The 16,871-nt window shown below is 38.5% G+C and overlaps 3 protein-coding genes and 1 pseudogene across 3 annotated transcripts; 2 read left to right on the top strand and 2 right to left on the bottom strand.

Annotated features, from left to right (window-relative positions):
- Positions 1–156: 156 nt before the first annotated feature.
- Positions 157–4,091, top strand: LOC113306385 (ycf20-like protein). The gene is made up of 3 exons (XM_026555330.1): positions 157–222; positions 1,144–1,345; positions 2,899–4,091. Exons 2-3 carry the CDS (start codon positions 1,152–1,154, stop codon positions 3,368–3,370), a joined length of 666 nt encoding a protein of 221 aa, XP_026411115.1. The 5' UTR covers positions 157–222; positions 1,144–1,151; the 3' UTR covers positions 3,371–4,091.
- Positions 3,995–8,296, bottom strand: LOC113306383 (annotated as a pseudogene).
- Positions 6,183–7,512, bottom strand: LOC113305394 (cytochrome P450 71A1-like). The gene is made up of 2 exons (XM_026554440.1): positions 6,886–7,512; positions 6,183–6,797 (listed from the first exon to the last, which is right to left on the bottom strand). The coding sequence occupies exons 1-2, from the start codon at positions 7,510–7,512 to the stop codon at positions 6,183–6,185; spliced, it is 1,242 nt and encodes a 413-aa protein (XP_026410225.1).
- Positions 8,297–14,640: 6,344 nt separating the features above from the next.
- On the top strand, positions 14,641–16,081 carry LOC113305393 (CDT1-like protein a, chloroplastic). Its single transcript, XM_026554439.1, has 4 exons — positions 14,641–15,402; positions 15,521–15,716; positions 15,808–15,898; positions 16,024–16,081. The coding sequence occupies exons 1-4, from the start codon at positions 14,641–14,643 to the stop codon at positions 16,079–16,081; spliced, it is 1,107 nt and encodes a 368-aa protein (XP_026410224.1).
- The last annotated feature ends 790 nt before the right edge of the window (positions 16,082–16,871 follow it).

Genomic DNA, 16,871 nt, shown 5'->3' with positions numbered 1-16,871 from the left:
ACCGAATCTTTACTTTTCTTTTTCATTAAAAAGCGCAACTTTATCTTATTTACTTTTCAAGTATTTATGGAAACACCCTTGCAAGTTTGTAAATTAAAGGAAGTGTCCTTTTTCCTTTTTACTCATTTTACTGTCACTCTCTTCAAAATCATCCCAACTTCTCTGTGGCTGCCAGAAAACAAGCTGAAGAAGAAGAAGAAGAAGAAGGGGAAGAGGAAGTAGGTTTATTGCTGAACTCAAAACAAAACCATAATCTGTGTTTTCTAAGCGTGTTGACTCAGTTTTAATAATGGTTCATCAATTGAAATTATGATTTTTAGTTTATAATAATTAGGGTTTGGTTTGTTTTGCAATTCTAGAAATGGTTTCATTATAGGTAAGTTAATGATGATTATGGAATGGGATTTAGTGAGATTAGTAGTAATTTGGTTGATTACTTTTGATAACATGCTTGTAATGAATTGCAATTAAAACACACACCTAACAAAAATTAATCTGAATTATTATGTTTTTTCTTAGTTTTTCTGTCACTCTTCTAATTCAACAATTGATAGTGGACTTGATGTTGGCTGCCCAACTTGGGAAATTGATTAGGGAGTGAAAAAGAATGAAGGAGACATGGAAGATTAGTCTAGAGAGAGAAATTGAATAGTGGTTAGTTCAACTTTAGGTTTATTGCATGCTCAGGTTATGCAACATTTAAAAAAATGTAATGAATGTGCGGTTTCTAGAAGGATCTAATTTGATATCCTGAGTAGCTTTTCTGTGCAACTGTGATAACAAATGGTCTTCGTTTATGAGGTTCTTTATTTCATGAAAATAACATTGTTTAGGTATACTGGTATACTATTAAGAATTGCTTCTTATGTTAGGATTCCATATAAGAATGCTCGCTGGATGAGTCAGACTATCTTGCCTTGCAATCAGTAGTAGCCTGACTACAATCCAGGAAGGCTAAATCATGTCCGAACCAAATTATCCATCTGAGGACAACTGAGACAAATTAATAACTACAGAAACTGACAAGGGATTCGTATTGCTTAGAAATTACAACACTGTTCATTTGGTTGTTGTTTCTCTGTTATTCGGTTTTGTTTTCTAAAGCATCATTCTCATCAGCGACAAATAACCTTTAACTTGCAGGTCCCTACATGGTTATGGCTGCAAAGTTTTCAGCCTTACCTGTTTATCCAAAAACTGCAATATTTTTATCTCCCTGTTGCCAGAGATCAAGATATTCAGTTTTGGCCTGTCTTTGTAAGACTTCTATAGATGCTAGTTGGAGATTCTACCCTCGGCTTTGCTTCGTTCATGTGGCACTACCTTCTTTCATCAAAACCTCCAAGTAAGTCATTAGCGTGTACAGTCTCAGAATTAAGAGAAAATATGCAGCTTTGCCTGTGGCTGGTTTCCCTAGAATATTCACCTCGTGCAAATGTAGTTTCTATGGTTTGAAATGCATTTACGTGGTTTGGGATAAAGATTTTGGTCTTACTGTGTTTTTCTAACCAAAGGGGAGAATGTTCGGTTTGATTTTATGATTTTGAAAATGATTTGTATTTTGTATCTGTCAACATTGGAAATGTTGCGCTAAATTGTAGGTTAACGAGTGAATAGTTACATAGGTGATAAGGATTAATTAGTTGAAACACACTTTATTTCTTTATAGTATAACCTCTTTATAGACTTAACATTCGGACTACAAAATAGTGTTATTACAAGAAGGTTGTAACTTCACAGACTCACATAGAAAAATTGTGATATTACAATGTCAGGGCATATACAAAGTAAAAGGGTGATTAGCGTACATGTATATAGTTTAATACATGCATCTAAGAGAAACAAATACATGTACCTAAGAATGTGCGAAGTCATTTAACTTTCTTTACCCAATGTTAAAATACGCCCTGAGGCTGCCCTTTTGCACCTCTACTTCTTTTCACTTTGATGTTTGCGCGTCAACAGTTTGGTTTCAGGCTTATGCTTTTGAACTTAAAAAGCCCAAAACATAGGCCTTGAGTAGTTTTATGAGTTTGTTTCTTCTTAAAGACTTAAAGCATGTATGTTGAAACCCTGTATGTAAATATTACATTAAGGAAACAACTGTTGAAGTTTAAAGAGAAAAAAGGTGGAGGCGTAGCATGCGAATAGTATAAACTTACCATGTTTAATTTAGTATGTTCTCGGGTTTGAAATATGGAAAGTACATTGATGACTATCATACGAGTTATGAGTTTTGTCTTTCATTTACTCAATTTTCTAGCATTTCCGTGTCACAATGCGAGGCAACATGTGAAGGCCACCCGAGGCTGCACATCACCTTGACGAAGGATATTGTATCACTTCGCCTCGACGTTTATTTAAAATTTATCTTTACCCGTTTCAAAGGGATTTTAATGGACTTTGAACATTCCTTAGTACATGTATGTGTTTCTTTTTGGTTCGTGTAGTTGTTTATTTAACGATACTCATGCATGATCATCATTTTCTTATTATACAAAGAACTTGTTAACTCACTTCTTCTTTTTTTAAGCAAGTTAGAACCTCCTTGTAGGATTGGCTTTGTGTGGCACCTGTTATGGGAAGGGGTTTTACTTTTATTGGCACTTCATTGAGAGCAATAACATATAAGTGACACTCAGTACTAATTGTAGACCTTTTCTGTTTTTCATCATGAAATTGTGTCTCTCTATTTACATTCATTTGAGAGTTTGAGACCCTCGAGTAGAATCTGTGGTACTAGGTTCCTACTTTCAGTTGTTTGTGTCATAACAGTCAAAGATAGCTGGAGTGTGTGACCAGCCAGTGATGAGGATGAGCTGATCTATCTTAACAATCTAATTTTTTGTTATGTACTGAAGATTCTCTAACACGGGTATATAATTGGAATTGTTTTAGGAGGATTTCCTGGTCTTTAAGGAGTAGTGTAGATGGGGGTGGATTGGATACTCCTCCTGAAAGTAACACCAACGGCGAGACTAGACTGGTTAAAGCTATCCAATTTTTTCGCATAAAACTGAGTTCAAGGTTTAACGAGTTGAAGAAAGGATTCCCGATGAAGGTACTCTTTTTCTTAGTGGGTTTTTACTGTGCAACCGCGTTTGCCACCATGATTGGGCAAACGGGAGACTGGGATATTTTATCTGCTGGTTTGGCTATGTTTGTGGTGGAGGGAATCGGTGCCCTCATGTATAAATCTTCCTTTCCTCTGCTCAACAAGATTAAGAGTCTGATCACAGTGTTTAACTATTGGAAGGCTGGGCTCTCAATGGGTCTTTTCTTGGATGCATTTAAGTATGAAATGGATAGTATATTTTGTCCACCTGACCTCTTTGATTTTCAAACAGACATCTTTCCTTCATTTTTGTGACAACTTCCTGCGCAGCTACAAATTAGTATGTTGCTTGGGTTCAGTGTTCCTGCCTAGTAATTAAGATGAGAACCCTAAATTCTACACAAGTCAGTGCCACAGTGTTCTACAGTAAATCAGAATGGTTATAATGGTGCTCAGTGAAAGAGAAACTCTCTAACGTGCTATGCAGTTAGTCCTCACTTGTGCTACCCCAGTCTCCACTGACTGTGAAGATTGATTTATGGCATATTGTGTAAGTGACCTTCAGTGAAAGGAAAAATATCTTCCCGGAGGTTTCTGTGCACTCGAAGCTGAGCTGGTATATATCATGGTTTTTCAGCTGATTGGCTCGTAATGTTTGTATCGGTGATTTGAACTTGAGAAATATGATATCGTTGAACAGTGCAGCTGAGTAATACAAGACGAAGAAAGGCACATATGTAATTCTCTGACATGACTAACTTAACAGGCTACATTGTATCCCATGTTGGATCAGATCTTCATCGGCAGTGAAGCTATAACTATAACTGATTAGTAAAGAAAGGCACATATGTATACTGTATTTGTTCATTCTTAAAATCTATAAATGGAAAGAAGAAATTTGTGCTTTCTTAGTAAAGTCAGAGCCACTTTACAGCCTGGAACAACAAATTCAGTATTGATGTTTTGTTGATGTTCAATTGTAACTTGATATCAATAATTTGCTCGTGTATACAAGATCACAGATTTATTTCGGACACACTGACATATCTTGCAGTAAAATGCCTATTCACAAGTTCACTAGAATTTACAAGAAACACTGAAAAGAACTCAACAGATCGTATCTATCTCATCAAATCTTCTTCCACGACAGCCAAAGTTGAGAAATAATGTCACGAAATAATCAAGTAATCATCCTGTTCCTGATTCCTGTTGGACCCAGAGTACCAGATGAACCTGAGGAAACCATGCTAAAATTTCCCATATGAATCTCAGGTTCTCAGCTACCTAACTTGGATTTATCTGCAGAAGAACCCTCGATACTTTTTGCTTGGCCAGCAGTATGCCAACATGTCTCGATTTTGAATAGTAGGAATGGACAGACAGTAAGTTTAATCTATTGAATCCAAACCTCTATCCACCATTAATCTCATAACCTTCTCCATTTCTTCCCATCTTCCGGCGCCTCCATAAATCTTCATTAAAAGCTCAAAATTATGAGCATTATCAGGTTCCAAGTCAAAAAGCTTACCTGCAGCTATTTCTCCTACTTCAGCATTACCATGAACAGAACAAGCAAATAACAAAGCTCCCCACACTGTTGAACCAGCCTCAAAGTCCATCTCCTTCACTATAACATCATAAGCTTCAAGGATCAAACCTGCTCTTCCAAGGAGGTTCACCATGCAAGCATAATGCTCCATTTGTGCTTTTATATGATATTTGTCTTTCATTTTCGCAAACAAATCTCGCCCATCCTCAACCAATCCAAGGTGAGCACAAGCTGATAATAATGAAACAAACGTGATGTTGTCTGGCACAACACCAGACTTCTCCATCTCGTGGAAATATGTGAGTGCTTCTTGACATTTATGATGACCAGTGATTATAGAATTCCATGAAACAACATCTTTCTCCGGCATCATCTTGAATAACCACCGCGCATGGTCCAACTTCCCCTGATTAGAATAGACACCAATCAAAGAATTGGCAATCAATAAGTTGTTCTCAAATCCTCGTCTAAGAACCCACCCATGAATTTCTCCTGCAAGTTTTGATAAGGGAAACCCAGCAAGAATACTAGAAATGGTAACTGAATCCGGCTCAAATCCATTGAGAAGCATTTCACGTAAAATCCCAACTGCGTCATCCAGAAGACCATGACGAACATAACCTGTTAAGATCGAGTTCCACGATACTGAGTCTCGCTGTTTGATTTTACCAAAGATTTTTCTAGCTTTTACAATGTCACCACATTTAGCATACATATCAACAAGGGCATTTAAAACAAACCCATCATAACCAAAACCATACCGAACTACATCTCGATGAATCGCTTCGCCAATACGAATCGAACCAATCCCAGCACAAGCTTTTAACACCCGTGGAAAGGTGAATTGATCAGGCTCAACGTCTTCTTCCTCCATTTGAAAATAAAGAGCCATTGCATCTTCATATCGATCCAATTCAGCGTACCCAGATATTAAAGAATTCCAAGGAAACGCAGACGTGTTAGACTTGGGCATTTCATCAAACAACTGATGAGCACTATTAATAAGTCCACAGGAAGCATACAACCGAAGAAGTTTTGATGATAAACTAACACGCTTCCGCAGAACATCCGCAGGAATAAGATGGTGTATCTGAATCCCATGATTAACCGATTCTAACTGAAAACATGTTTCAAGAAGAGAAGAAAAGATTTGGGTATCGATTTGTATTACCGCGCTTGATGGAGTTTTTAACCTCTTTGAGAACTTCATCTAAAGCTTGATGCTTGGTTTGAGTATAAGGGGTTTGATGGTGTATTAGAGGAGTTGGTGGCACAATGGTAAGTTGTTGTTGTTTACGTCTATCAATCCGTTTTTGTTCCTTTTTTCTCCTCTCTCTGATAGAATTGCAGAGATGAAACGAACGTACATTATTATGGATAGTTGCCATTGAAAATGACGAGGAAGAGTGAAACAATAAGTTTGTGGAGACTTGGATGGACTCCATGGGACAGAAATAGAATGGTTTGGTTTTTGTTAATCAACTGTTTTAACTGCCATTTTTACATACTCCTTCTATTCTAGGCGCCCCTTAGGCGAGCGCCCATGAAAATAAATCATGTGATTAAACAAAAAATGTTTCAAGGAAAATGAGGCATAGCGAAGACGCACAGATGGATCTTTTTAGAGACATTCATACCAAAATTTTCAGTCATGTCTAGCTTCTCATAGTCGGTGCCATCAGGAAGCTCCCAATCAAACCAAAACAAGAGGTTAGCAAGAACAAGCTCAACGACCAAAACACCAAATGGTATCCCTGGGCACCCTCTTCTTCCAGCACCAAAGGGCATAAACTCATAATCCTTGCTCCCCGTGTATTCTATTGGATTGTCGACAAATCTCTCTGGCCGAAACTCTTCCGGTTCATCCCAAAACTTCAAGTCCCTCTGAATTGCCCATGCATTAATGAATACTGTTGTATTTGGTGGGATGTCATAACCTTTTATTTTTGTACTAGTGAAGTTCTTTCGCGGAATCAGAAGTGGTACTGGAGGATGTAACCGGAGAGTTTCTTTAATAATGCATCTTAAATACTTCATTTGGCTTATATCATCTTCTTCCACCTTTGTTTTCTTTCCGATTACTCCTCTTACCTCATCTTGGGCTTTCTTCATCAGTGCTGGCTTCTTGATCAGTTCTGACATCGCCCATGTCAAGGTTGTTGATGATGAATCAGTTCCACCAATAAACATGTCCTGTTAATTATCACCAACAAATACAAGTATTTAAGCATGGGAATTATGGAGATTGAAAGAGAAAGGGGGAGCGAGAGAGATATCTAACCAGTAGAATGGCTTTCACATTGTTTCTTGTGAGGTTTAGTTGTTCCGTCTGGCTTGCGAGCAGAATATCTACAAAGTATTCCTTCCTTTCTTCTTGGACATTATCACCTTCTTGCTTAGTAAGGTGCTCGTCTATTACTTGATCAAGAAACGCATCCACTTCTTTGGATAGCATTTTCAGCTTACCGGTAAATCCAGTTAGAACATCCAAAAACTTCAATGACGGGAACAAATCTCCGAAACAGACGGCGCCCAATAGCTTGGTCACCTCCTCTGGCAATTCACTATACCTTTTGTTGCCACCCTTTTCATACTTCTTGCCAAGAGTACACCTACAGATTATGTCATTTGAGAGAGCAAGTAACATTTCACTCAAATTAATCTCTGTGGAAATGAGTTTTATCTTTCTGGTCAGAATCTGTATTTCTTCCTCCCTGACAAACTTGAATGTTTTAATTCTTCTTATACTCAACAACTCGAAAGAGCAAATCTTTCGAATTTTCCTCAAGTATTCGCTGTAAGATGAGAAACCAATGTCAGTGCATCCATAGAGAAGAGCTTTACCAGCAGCAGCAAAAGGCCTATTTGCAAAAAGAAGATCTTGGTTTTTCAAGACTTCTATTGCCATCTCTGCGGATGAAACTACAAGAGTTGGTGAGTGACCAAAGTGTAAAAGCATGATCGGTCCGTATTTCGTAGACAACTCATGGAACGAGCGGTGGAGTAGTGATCCTATCTGATGAAGGTTTCCGATAACCGGAAGCTTTGGCGGAGAAGGCGGATAACAAACACTGGTTGATTTTTGTGATTTGAATAAATATAGTACAGAAAGGAATATGATAAGAAGAAGACATGGTAATGAGTAGAGATGCAGAAACGTCATCAGTTGCTGAACTGATTCTAGGAGACTCATCTTGTTGTGCCCTTTGTTCTGATCAGTGAGTAGAAATTTAAGAACTCCTACAAATGAAGAACTCTATACAATAATTGTGAGAGTCTGACTAACACCAGTTTTTAATGCATATAGGGCCATACAGTCGCATCTACTTGCTTTAAAACAGTTGTCATTTCATAAGTGGGTTCACATCCACTTGCTTTAAAACCGAGTCCTACGGAGGAGGCTTCACAGACCATGACCACATCACTGTGAAGGTGGGGCTAAGTCATTTGGCGAAGTTGTGAAGATTCTCAGTGCAAAATGGTATAGTGCTCACCGCCTGAAACTACGAGGCCCATTTAAGTGTAATAAATGCCATGTCATTTGGCGGGGGATTTTAGGCGGAGGAAGCTTACCACGTGGATGCCAAGTCAGATTTGGCGCCCATCTTAACACTTTTTCCCGCCAATTTTGTGTTATATCTCTAATCTTGTCTTCATCTTCATTTATTTTCTACTGTACCTGGGACCGATATTAGATCCCCAAATAAAATTTTAGAGTTAGAGTATGGATTTTGGTGAATGCTTCCACACCTGCTATGTGCAGATAGTGGTTCAATTTATATTAATCACTTTCAAGATAAACTGTTACAGATTTGGTAAACAAATCAAAGACTGAGCATGCCACAAATGTAGGCTTAAGAATCTGACACAAAACTAGGTCAAGAGACTTGGTGTGCAGTCTTTCTAGCAGAGTCTTCAGGACTTGGTTTAACACCTCCCCTCAAGTTGAACTGCAGCTGGCGAAGTTGCAACTTGCTACGTAAAATGTGAAACCTTGGTGATGGAAGCCCCTTAGTAAAAATATCCGCAACTTGATCACGTGAACTGATGAATCTGATATGCAGTAGACCAGCAGCCACACGCTCACGAACAAAATGATAGTCTATCTCAATGTGCTTTGTGCGGGCATGAAAGATGGGATTTGAAGTTAAGTACGTGGCTCCTAAATTATCACACCAGAGTAACGGAGGTGAAATGTTGAAACCAAGTTCTTGCAGCAAGGATTGAATCCAGATAATTTCCGAAGTAGCTATTGCAATTCCGCGGTATTCCGCTTCAGTACTGGACTTTGATACTGTCTTTTGCTTGCGTGCACTCCAAGAGATTAAGTTACCCCCGAAATATATACAATATCCACTAGTTGATCGTCTGTCATCCAGACTTCCAGCCCAGTCTGCATCAGAGTATGCTTGCAAAGAGAAGTCTGAGGTAGAACGTATATGCAGCCCAAAATTTACTGTATTTTTAAGATACCGAATAATCCTTTTGACCAATTCCCAATGCTCTTCAAATGGGTCATGCATATATTGACAGACCTTGTTAACTTCCACAGAGATATCTGGTCGGGTTAAGTGCAGATATTGCAGTGCACCCACAACACTGCGATATAATGTAGTATCTGAAAACCTTGTTGAACCTTGCTTCTGAATTTTTGCATTCACTGCCAGAGGAGTGTTTACTGGCTTTACACCATCTAGCTTCGTCTTGCACAGTAGGTCTGTAACATACTTACGTTGTGACAGAATTAGTTCAGATCCCCGTCTTATGACTTCAACTCCCAAAAAGAAAGAAAGATCACCCAAATCCTTTAATGCAAACACAGCACTGAGATCTTTGATTAAGCCTGAGATCTGAAAAGGATGTGAACCAGTCACTATTATGTCATCAACATAAACTAAAACGTACAATGTTGAATCCTTTGTTTGATGAATGAAGAGAGAAGTGTCAGAAATGGACCCTTGAAATCCCAACTGTACCAAGTAGTTGCTCAGTTTTGAAAACCACGCTCTAGGCGCCTGTTTAAGGCCATAGAGTGATTTGTGCAGCTTGCAGACATGGGATGGATGCAGTTCATCGACATACCCCTGAGGCTGCTGCATATACACATCCTCTTTCAGGTCTCCATGCAGAAAGGCGTTCTCCACATCCAGCTGTTTGATATCCCAGTTGCGCATTACAGCAATTGACAGTACAAGCCTTATAGTGCACGGCTTTACCACTGGTGAAAACGTTTTCACCATAGCCAATACCAAGTTGTTGGTTATATCCCTTGGCAACAAGACGCGCCTTTCTCTTGTTGATTGAACCATCTGAATTCTGTTTAACGCGATACACCCACTTGGAACCCACCATATTCATACCTTTTTCATACGGCACCAGAGAGTATGTGCCATTCTTAATTAATGCATTGATCTGAACATCAATTGCATCCCTCCATTCCGGAATTTTTCTTGCAGCCGAGAAACAAGTTGGCTCCATGAAATCGTCATCATGCATAATATGCTTGGACGCAGTTAAGCACAACTTCTGAATAGGTTTGTGTATGCCAGCCTTTGCCCTTGTGACCATTGAATGGGATAGAGTTGTACTCTCAACTTCGTCACCAATATGTGAAGATGCAGCAGGCAGAGTTGTAGCAGTTTCAGAAGTTGAAGTTGCTGAACTAGCCGCAGGAGAGATTGTTGCATCAGAGCAAGGCAAACCTTCAGAGGGGGATGCTGAAATATTCACGTTGTCTGATGTCTGTGCAGCAGTAGGTTGTGAAGCAGTACCCTGAATTACAGTATTATTTCCTATACCAAATGGAGTCTTAGAGAAAATACTTGTGCTGGATTGTACAATACCTGGATTTGGCACTGGGGTTTGATGCTTGAGAGGCAAGAATGGGAATGTAGATTCTTCAAAGCGCACATGTCTAGAGATGTAGATTATGTTTGTTTCTCTATGTAAACACATGTACCCCTTATGTGCATTACTGTATCCTATAAAAACACATTGAATCGACCAAGGATCAAGTTTGTCTTTATTATATTGCCTTAAGCAAGGATATGCAAGACAGCCAAAAACTTTTAAGAAGGAATAGTCTGGTACTTTGTTGAATAACATTTCCAATGGGTTTTTTGAGTCTGACTTTGAAGGAGGTAGGCGGTTTATAAGATAACATGCAGTAACAAAAGCATCTGCCCAAAAATACCTAGGCATATGAGCATGAAACAATAAGGCCAAACCAGACTCTGTGACATGTCTGATTCTTCTTTCTGCCAAACCATTCTGAGGTGACGTGTGAGGACATGAAAAACGATGCTGAATGCCAGACTCATTTAAATAGGAAGTAAATTTTTGATATTCAAGAGCATTATCAGATTGAAAAGTTTTAATCTTATGACCAGTGAGATTCTCAACTTGTTAGCGAAAGAGAATAAAAGTCTGCAATGCATCAGACCTTAGCACTAGGGGAAAGATCCATGTATAGTGAGAATAGACATCCATAAACAAAATGTAATACCGAAAACCAGTTCTTGATAAGGAGGGTGAGACCCATATATCTGAAACAACTAAGATCAAAGGCTTATTATAAACTTTTTTACTCAGAGAAAAAGATAACTTCTTGCTTTTACTCACATGACAAGAATGACAGAAGCCAAAATTTTTATTTGTTACTGGAAGTGAAAATTGATGACAGATTCTTGACACAGTGCTAAGCATAGGATGTCCTAGTCTCTGGTGCCAAAGAGGAAGAGTATAGGTCACCATAGCTTCAGGTTTTATTGAGTGCTGAATCAAATCTACCCCTTCAAACATGTAAAGGCCATTCTTGTTAAACCCTCTCAGCAGCATTATCCCCGTGCGCTTGTCCTTAACAACAAAGAAACCAGCATGAAACTCAAAATAAACATTATTGTCTTTACATAATTGTGATACAGACAACAAGTTTGTCTTGATTTTAGGAACATGATAAATATGATTCAATGCAAAAGTTCGGGAATTAAGCGTAAAAGATGCATTACCAACATTGGAGATTTCCAGTGCATTACCATTTCCAACATGAACCTGCTCAGTGCCATTGTATTCATAAGGAATGGACAGATTTCTCATATCAGAAGTCAGATGATGAGTTGCACCTGTGTCAGTTACCCACTGATTTCCAAACTGGTCTCCAGGTAAAGCAATATAGGCCTGCGCTGGACGCTGGTTGTTGGTTGTGGGTTTGTCATATCGAAACCAACATCTGTCACCAAGATGGCCCTTCTTCTTACAAATCTGGCACTTTTCTATGAAATGAGGAGGTTTCTGATTCTGCTGCTGACGAGTATGCATATTATTGTTGGAATATGGATATTTCTGTTGGACTGGATTCTTTGGATTTCCTATGCTTGTGGAGGGAAATTTTGAGACAGCTACATTTGCTATTGGAGACTGTAGTGATGACAACTGTGATTCTTGGCGCATGTCATATGTGATCAGATGAGAGTAAAAGGTGTCTATTGGCATATCCTCAACAGTGCTCAAAGCAGTGACAATAGGATCATAGCTTTGGTTAAGTCCATTACTAATGGCTTGTTTCTTTTCATTTGTTGTTACAGCACAACCAGATTCTGCCAATTGAGCAAACAAAGATTTAGCATCATTCAAATAGGTTTTGAGAGTTTTGTTACCTTTTGACATGCTATGCAGCTGCTTTTTCAGATTCATCTGATGATGAAAAGTTTTTGGTGCATATTCTGATTATAGTTTATCCCAGACATCCTTTGCAGTTGTTAGGTGAGCTACATTACTCAAGACTTCAGGTGTTAGAGTTGAATTGAGCCAGCCAACAATGAGAGAATCCTGATGCTCATAAGCTGTAAACGCAGGATTTATATCTTCACTTTCAGGTAATGTCTTTGAAGGAACTTATTTTGTTCCATCTACAAATCCACTGAGATCATAGCCTTTTAAGATTGATTTGAACTGTGCCTTCCATAGGATATGATTTGTTTCTGTGTGTTTTAATGTGACAAGGTGATGAATCTGCACCTGTCTTAGGGTGTTTGTTGTGTCTGCCATGAAATTTTATTTTTGTTGTGGTATTGAGCGGAAGATGGCTTGGATCAGGCTGATACCAAGTTAGAGTATGGATTTTGGTGAATGCTTCCACACCTTCTATGTGCAGATAGTGGTTCAATTTATATTAATCACTTTCAAGATAAACTGTTACAGATTTGGTAAACAAATCAAAGACTGAGCATGCCACAAATGTAGGCTTAAGAATCTGACACAAAACTAGGTCAAGAGACTTGGTGTGCAGTCTTTCTAGCAGAGTCTTCAGGACTTGGTTTAACATTTAGAAATGAAGAAAGCCTCAGCTCCATCGTCAATTTCTGAAAGCTTCAAACAGAAGAAGATTCGATCTGTGAAAGATATGCAAGAGTATATGATGGCAAGTAAATCTAAGAAAGAAGAAGAATCGTCCTCCATGAATCCAGTCACACCTGTCTCTAAACCTAAAAAGAAGAATCCAATCACACTCCCAGAAAAGTAAGATTTGATTTTGATTTGTTTGATTTCACATTATTGTTAATTCATTTTGTAATGCTTACTAATTTTGGATTCATTTTCAATCAGGTATGAATTGTTGATTGATTTCTTTAAGAGTATGGAAAAATCAATTAGATTACTTAGAATGAGACGAACAATGACTACATTCACTAATGTTTCACGCAGCGTTGAATCTCTAACAAAAAGGTAATTCCTTTTTGCCAATTTCATTTCTTTCTTCTTTAGATCTACATTTGTGTATTCTTTGTTTCTGATTTCAGTTGGTTTATGCTTTTCAGGAGATTTATTACTGCAAATTTAGCGCAAATCAAATATCTATTACCCGAGGAGATTGTATTAGAAGGTTACAGTACAACAAGACGAGTTAACACGGTTCAAGAAGTCAGATTTTTTGATTTCTTTGCCCCAAAATTATGAACCTGGGAAGGGGTTTTCAAGTCTGGAGAAGATCTTTCGATCCCGCCTTAAGGATTTTTTAAAATCTCATCCTCAGGTACTCCCCATGACCCTCTGTTGTTGGGATTCTAGTCCCACATTGGTTGAATGGGGCTTAATTGGTAGTTTATAAGTCAATGGGTTCCCTCATCTAGTCAACCGGTTTTTGAGTTGAGTTCTACCCATGGGCTTATGACGAGTTTAGGGTCGGTACCCTAACATTTGGTATCAGAGCCAACCACTACGATCCATACCCGCTCCACGAAAGGGGTGACCTATAGGCTAGATTAAAGTGATGGGGCATCTATGTATGGGCGTAGTTGTCACCCGCATTAAATACTGATAGGGGAGTGAAGCCGCCATAAGAGAAAGGGATACCTTCGGGCCAGTGTCGATAGAGTGGGCCAACGAGGACGTTTGGTCTGTAAACGTGGTGGGATGTTGGGATTCTAGTCCCCCATTGGTTGAATGGGGCTTAATTGGTAGTTTATAAGTCAATGGGTTCCCTCATCTAATCAACCGGTTTTTGAGTTGAATTCTACCCATGGGCTTACGACGAGTTTAGGGTCGGTACCCTAACATCTGTTGATTTAAGCTTTATATTCTAAATTATAATATAATCAAATGCCAATTGCAATATAGGTTGCTGTTGTAGTAGTGGTGATTTAAATTCTATTTGTAAAGTAGGAGGATCCTCCAAGAAATTTGATAGATGATTTTCAGAAATGGTGATGTAGAACAAACCTGAATCTTAGACACAGTTCTTTTTCTATCTTTCTCTTTGGCTACTTACGTATTTAGAAGTTCTGTGATTGCCTTGATTTAGAAATTCTGTTACAGTATTTCCTTTTCTTGGTCTTTCTCTTTTTAGGGTGTAACTATTCTAAGTATCTTAGTTCTAGATTTAGTATTTGTTTTCCTATTTATATACTCAGGATTGTAGTTCTGGTAAGACGCATGTAATTGAAGAATTATTATATTTCTTCTTGTTCGCATCTGTTTTCTTCCATTCTTATATATTGCAATCTCCAGATTGCTTTCTTCCATTCTATTTCTACATTAAATGGCTCAATCTCCTACTAATTGTAGACTTGGGGTCAGTTTTACGTGTGAGGCTGACCAGTGTTTCTTTGATCAGAATGATGATGTTCCAGAGGGAATACTGCCTCAACTATCTAACCCAACAAAGCAAGATAACACTAGAGAAGCTTCCAATCTTGTTGCGGCCTCTGTCCTACCTAGTTCTTTCAAGAGGCGATTCTCGGCAAAGGTTCCAATCCTAGAATCAGAAAGAACAGACCTGCTAACAATTCCTTCAGAACCTTCCACCTCAAAAGCACCAGCAACCTCAGCCTTGTGTGAAATCTCAAAGGAGGAATCTCCTTGTTCAGCTATTCCATCTCCTCTTAGACATTCTTCTAAACTACCCAATTCTATCAACTCAATGAATATTCTTAATTCAGTAAAAACACCTCCTCCAAGCCCTTTGGCAACTTCTGTCGAAATCAAATCCAAGAAAACTGAAGATTGCTATTCAAAAGATGTTGGTGTCTTTGAAGTTACTCCAGCTAAAGTCATATCCACTCCATCAAGGGTGATGATGACTGTCACACCTGATCTCCCAACACCTAAGAGAGAACGTATAATACATCAAGAAGATGATTCAGTTGAGTCACCAAGCAAGTTGCTTCGGCGCCCACCTAGGAACAGGTCATTGTTGTTTAATACTCCGGTGAAGAAGTCAAATCCCATGGAAAAGATAAACGAGGAGGCGAGTTCTTCGACTGGTCTAGATAATCTTCTTGGGGCAGAGCTTGTGCATCTGGTAATTCAACAATCTACCTTGCTAAGAATCATTTTGAGATCTTTTTAAGCCTTATCTTGCATTTCAAGTAGGATGATCCTAAACATTTGAGTGCTGAAGTCAGTATTTCATTGTAAAGGAGAATGAGAAAAGGGTAATGGAGGAGCAAGACTCAGACCTCTCTCGCGCAAAGTTGAGGAAAAGGATGATTGCCCGCCTACCGAAAATGTTTGACATGGTCCATCTCATATTTAACTCAATGAAGCGTAGTGTTGCCACGAAAGAGGAAGTTATACAAAAAATAACCGCGAACCACATCGATGTAATTGATAGAAGTAAGACCCTTGATTCTGTGACTATTATGATAATCATCATCTTTTCTGAAATATAAAAGTTTGATCTAACTTGAGTTTCTTGGGGTTTCAGGAGAAACTGAAGAACAGTTAACACTTTTAAAAGAACTACTTCCGGAATGGATTTCTGAGGTGGTGGCATCTAGTGGCGACACTCTTTTACGGTAAGCTTTGTTACTTGATAGCATAATTTACATAGCATTTTGAATGCTGATTTGATGTTTGCATCTAGAAGAACCAAACCTTAGTCCAGTACTTAACATTACATTTTCATTGGATTCTTTTGCAGTATCAATAAGCTGAGAAGTGCTGACGAATTACGAAATATCCTTGACCAAGCCGTCTAAGTAGGTGCTCTCTTGGCTTTTTCCTGAAACATTTTTGGGCTTCCAAGTCTCAGCCTAACTCGAAACGTCACAGCTGCTTCCTTCAATCAGCGATAGGCTTCATTAACACTAGTTCATCACGCTCTAATTTTGTTCCCAACTGCGTGATATTTATTTTGTTCTTCCTTTGCTTCCTTTTTTTGGGAAGTTTTTGAGTTAAGCTTGCTGTCTACACTGTACATATTACACAAATGGTGTAGCAGTTCAGGCTGATGTAACATAATCCATGTAGTGTTCCCATTACAAATGCTAGTCTCAGTTTTCCTTGTTGTAAATATCCCTGCAAAAAATTTCAAGTTCAGGATTTACATGCATTTAGTGTATCGCCAATGTACTCAATTTGTTGTCTCCATATTTCTTGTGTGTATTAGTTGGACGGATTGTGGCTGTAACCAAGTTTGATGAAACCTCGCTAGTCAGTAACACAACCAAAATAATCAGCATGCCTCATTTGCATGTCTTTGTTCATGAGCAGTACCAAAAGCTCGTTAGTGTTTCCTCCTACACACAGATAAGCAGAAATCTTTTACTGCTGTGGTTCCTGCTACTGAGAAATCGCAGAAAGGTGACAAAGCAAAGCTTGCTTGATACGCCAAATGATAAAATGCAGCATCCCAATGCTTAAATACAAGTGCAAGTTTGTCAAACTCTGATACATTTGGCTGTCTCTGAGATTATAATAGTATCCTAATATCCATAATATCGCATATTCAAAAATAAGAAATAGTGACTTGAGAATAAAATTTAATGT

This window comes from Papaver somniferum, chromosome 8 (assembly GCF_003573695.1).
Source record: "Papaver somniferum cultivar HN1 chromosome 8, ASM357369v1, whole genome shotgun sequence".
In the NCBI taxonomy this organism is placed as follows: Eukaryota; Viridiplantae; Streptophyta; class Magnoliopsida; order Ranunculales; family Papaveraceae; genus Papaver; species Papaver somniferum.
This window is presented reverse-complemented; position numbering and strand designations above follow the sequence as displayed.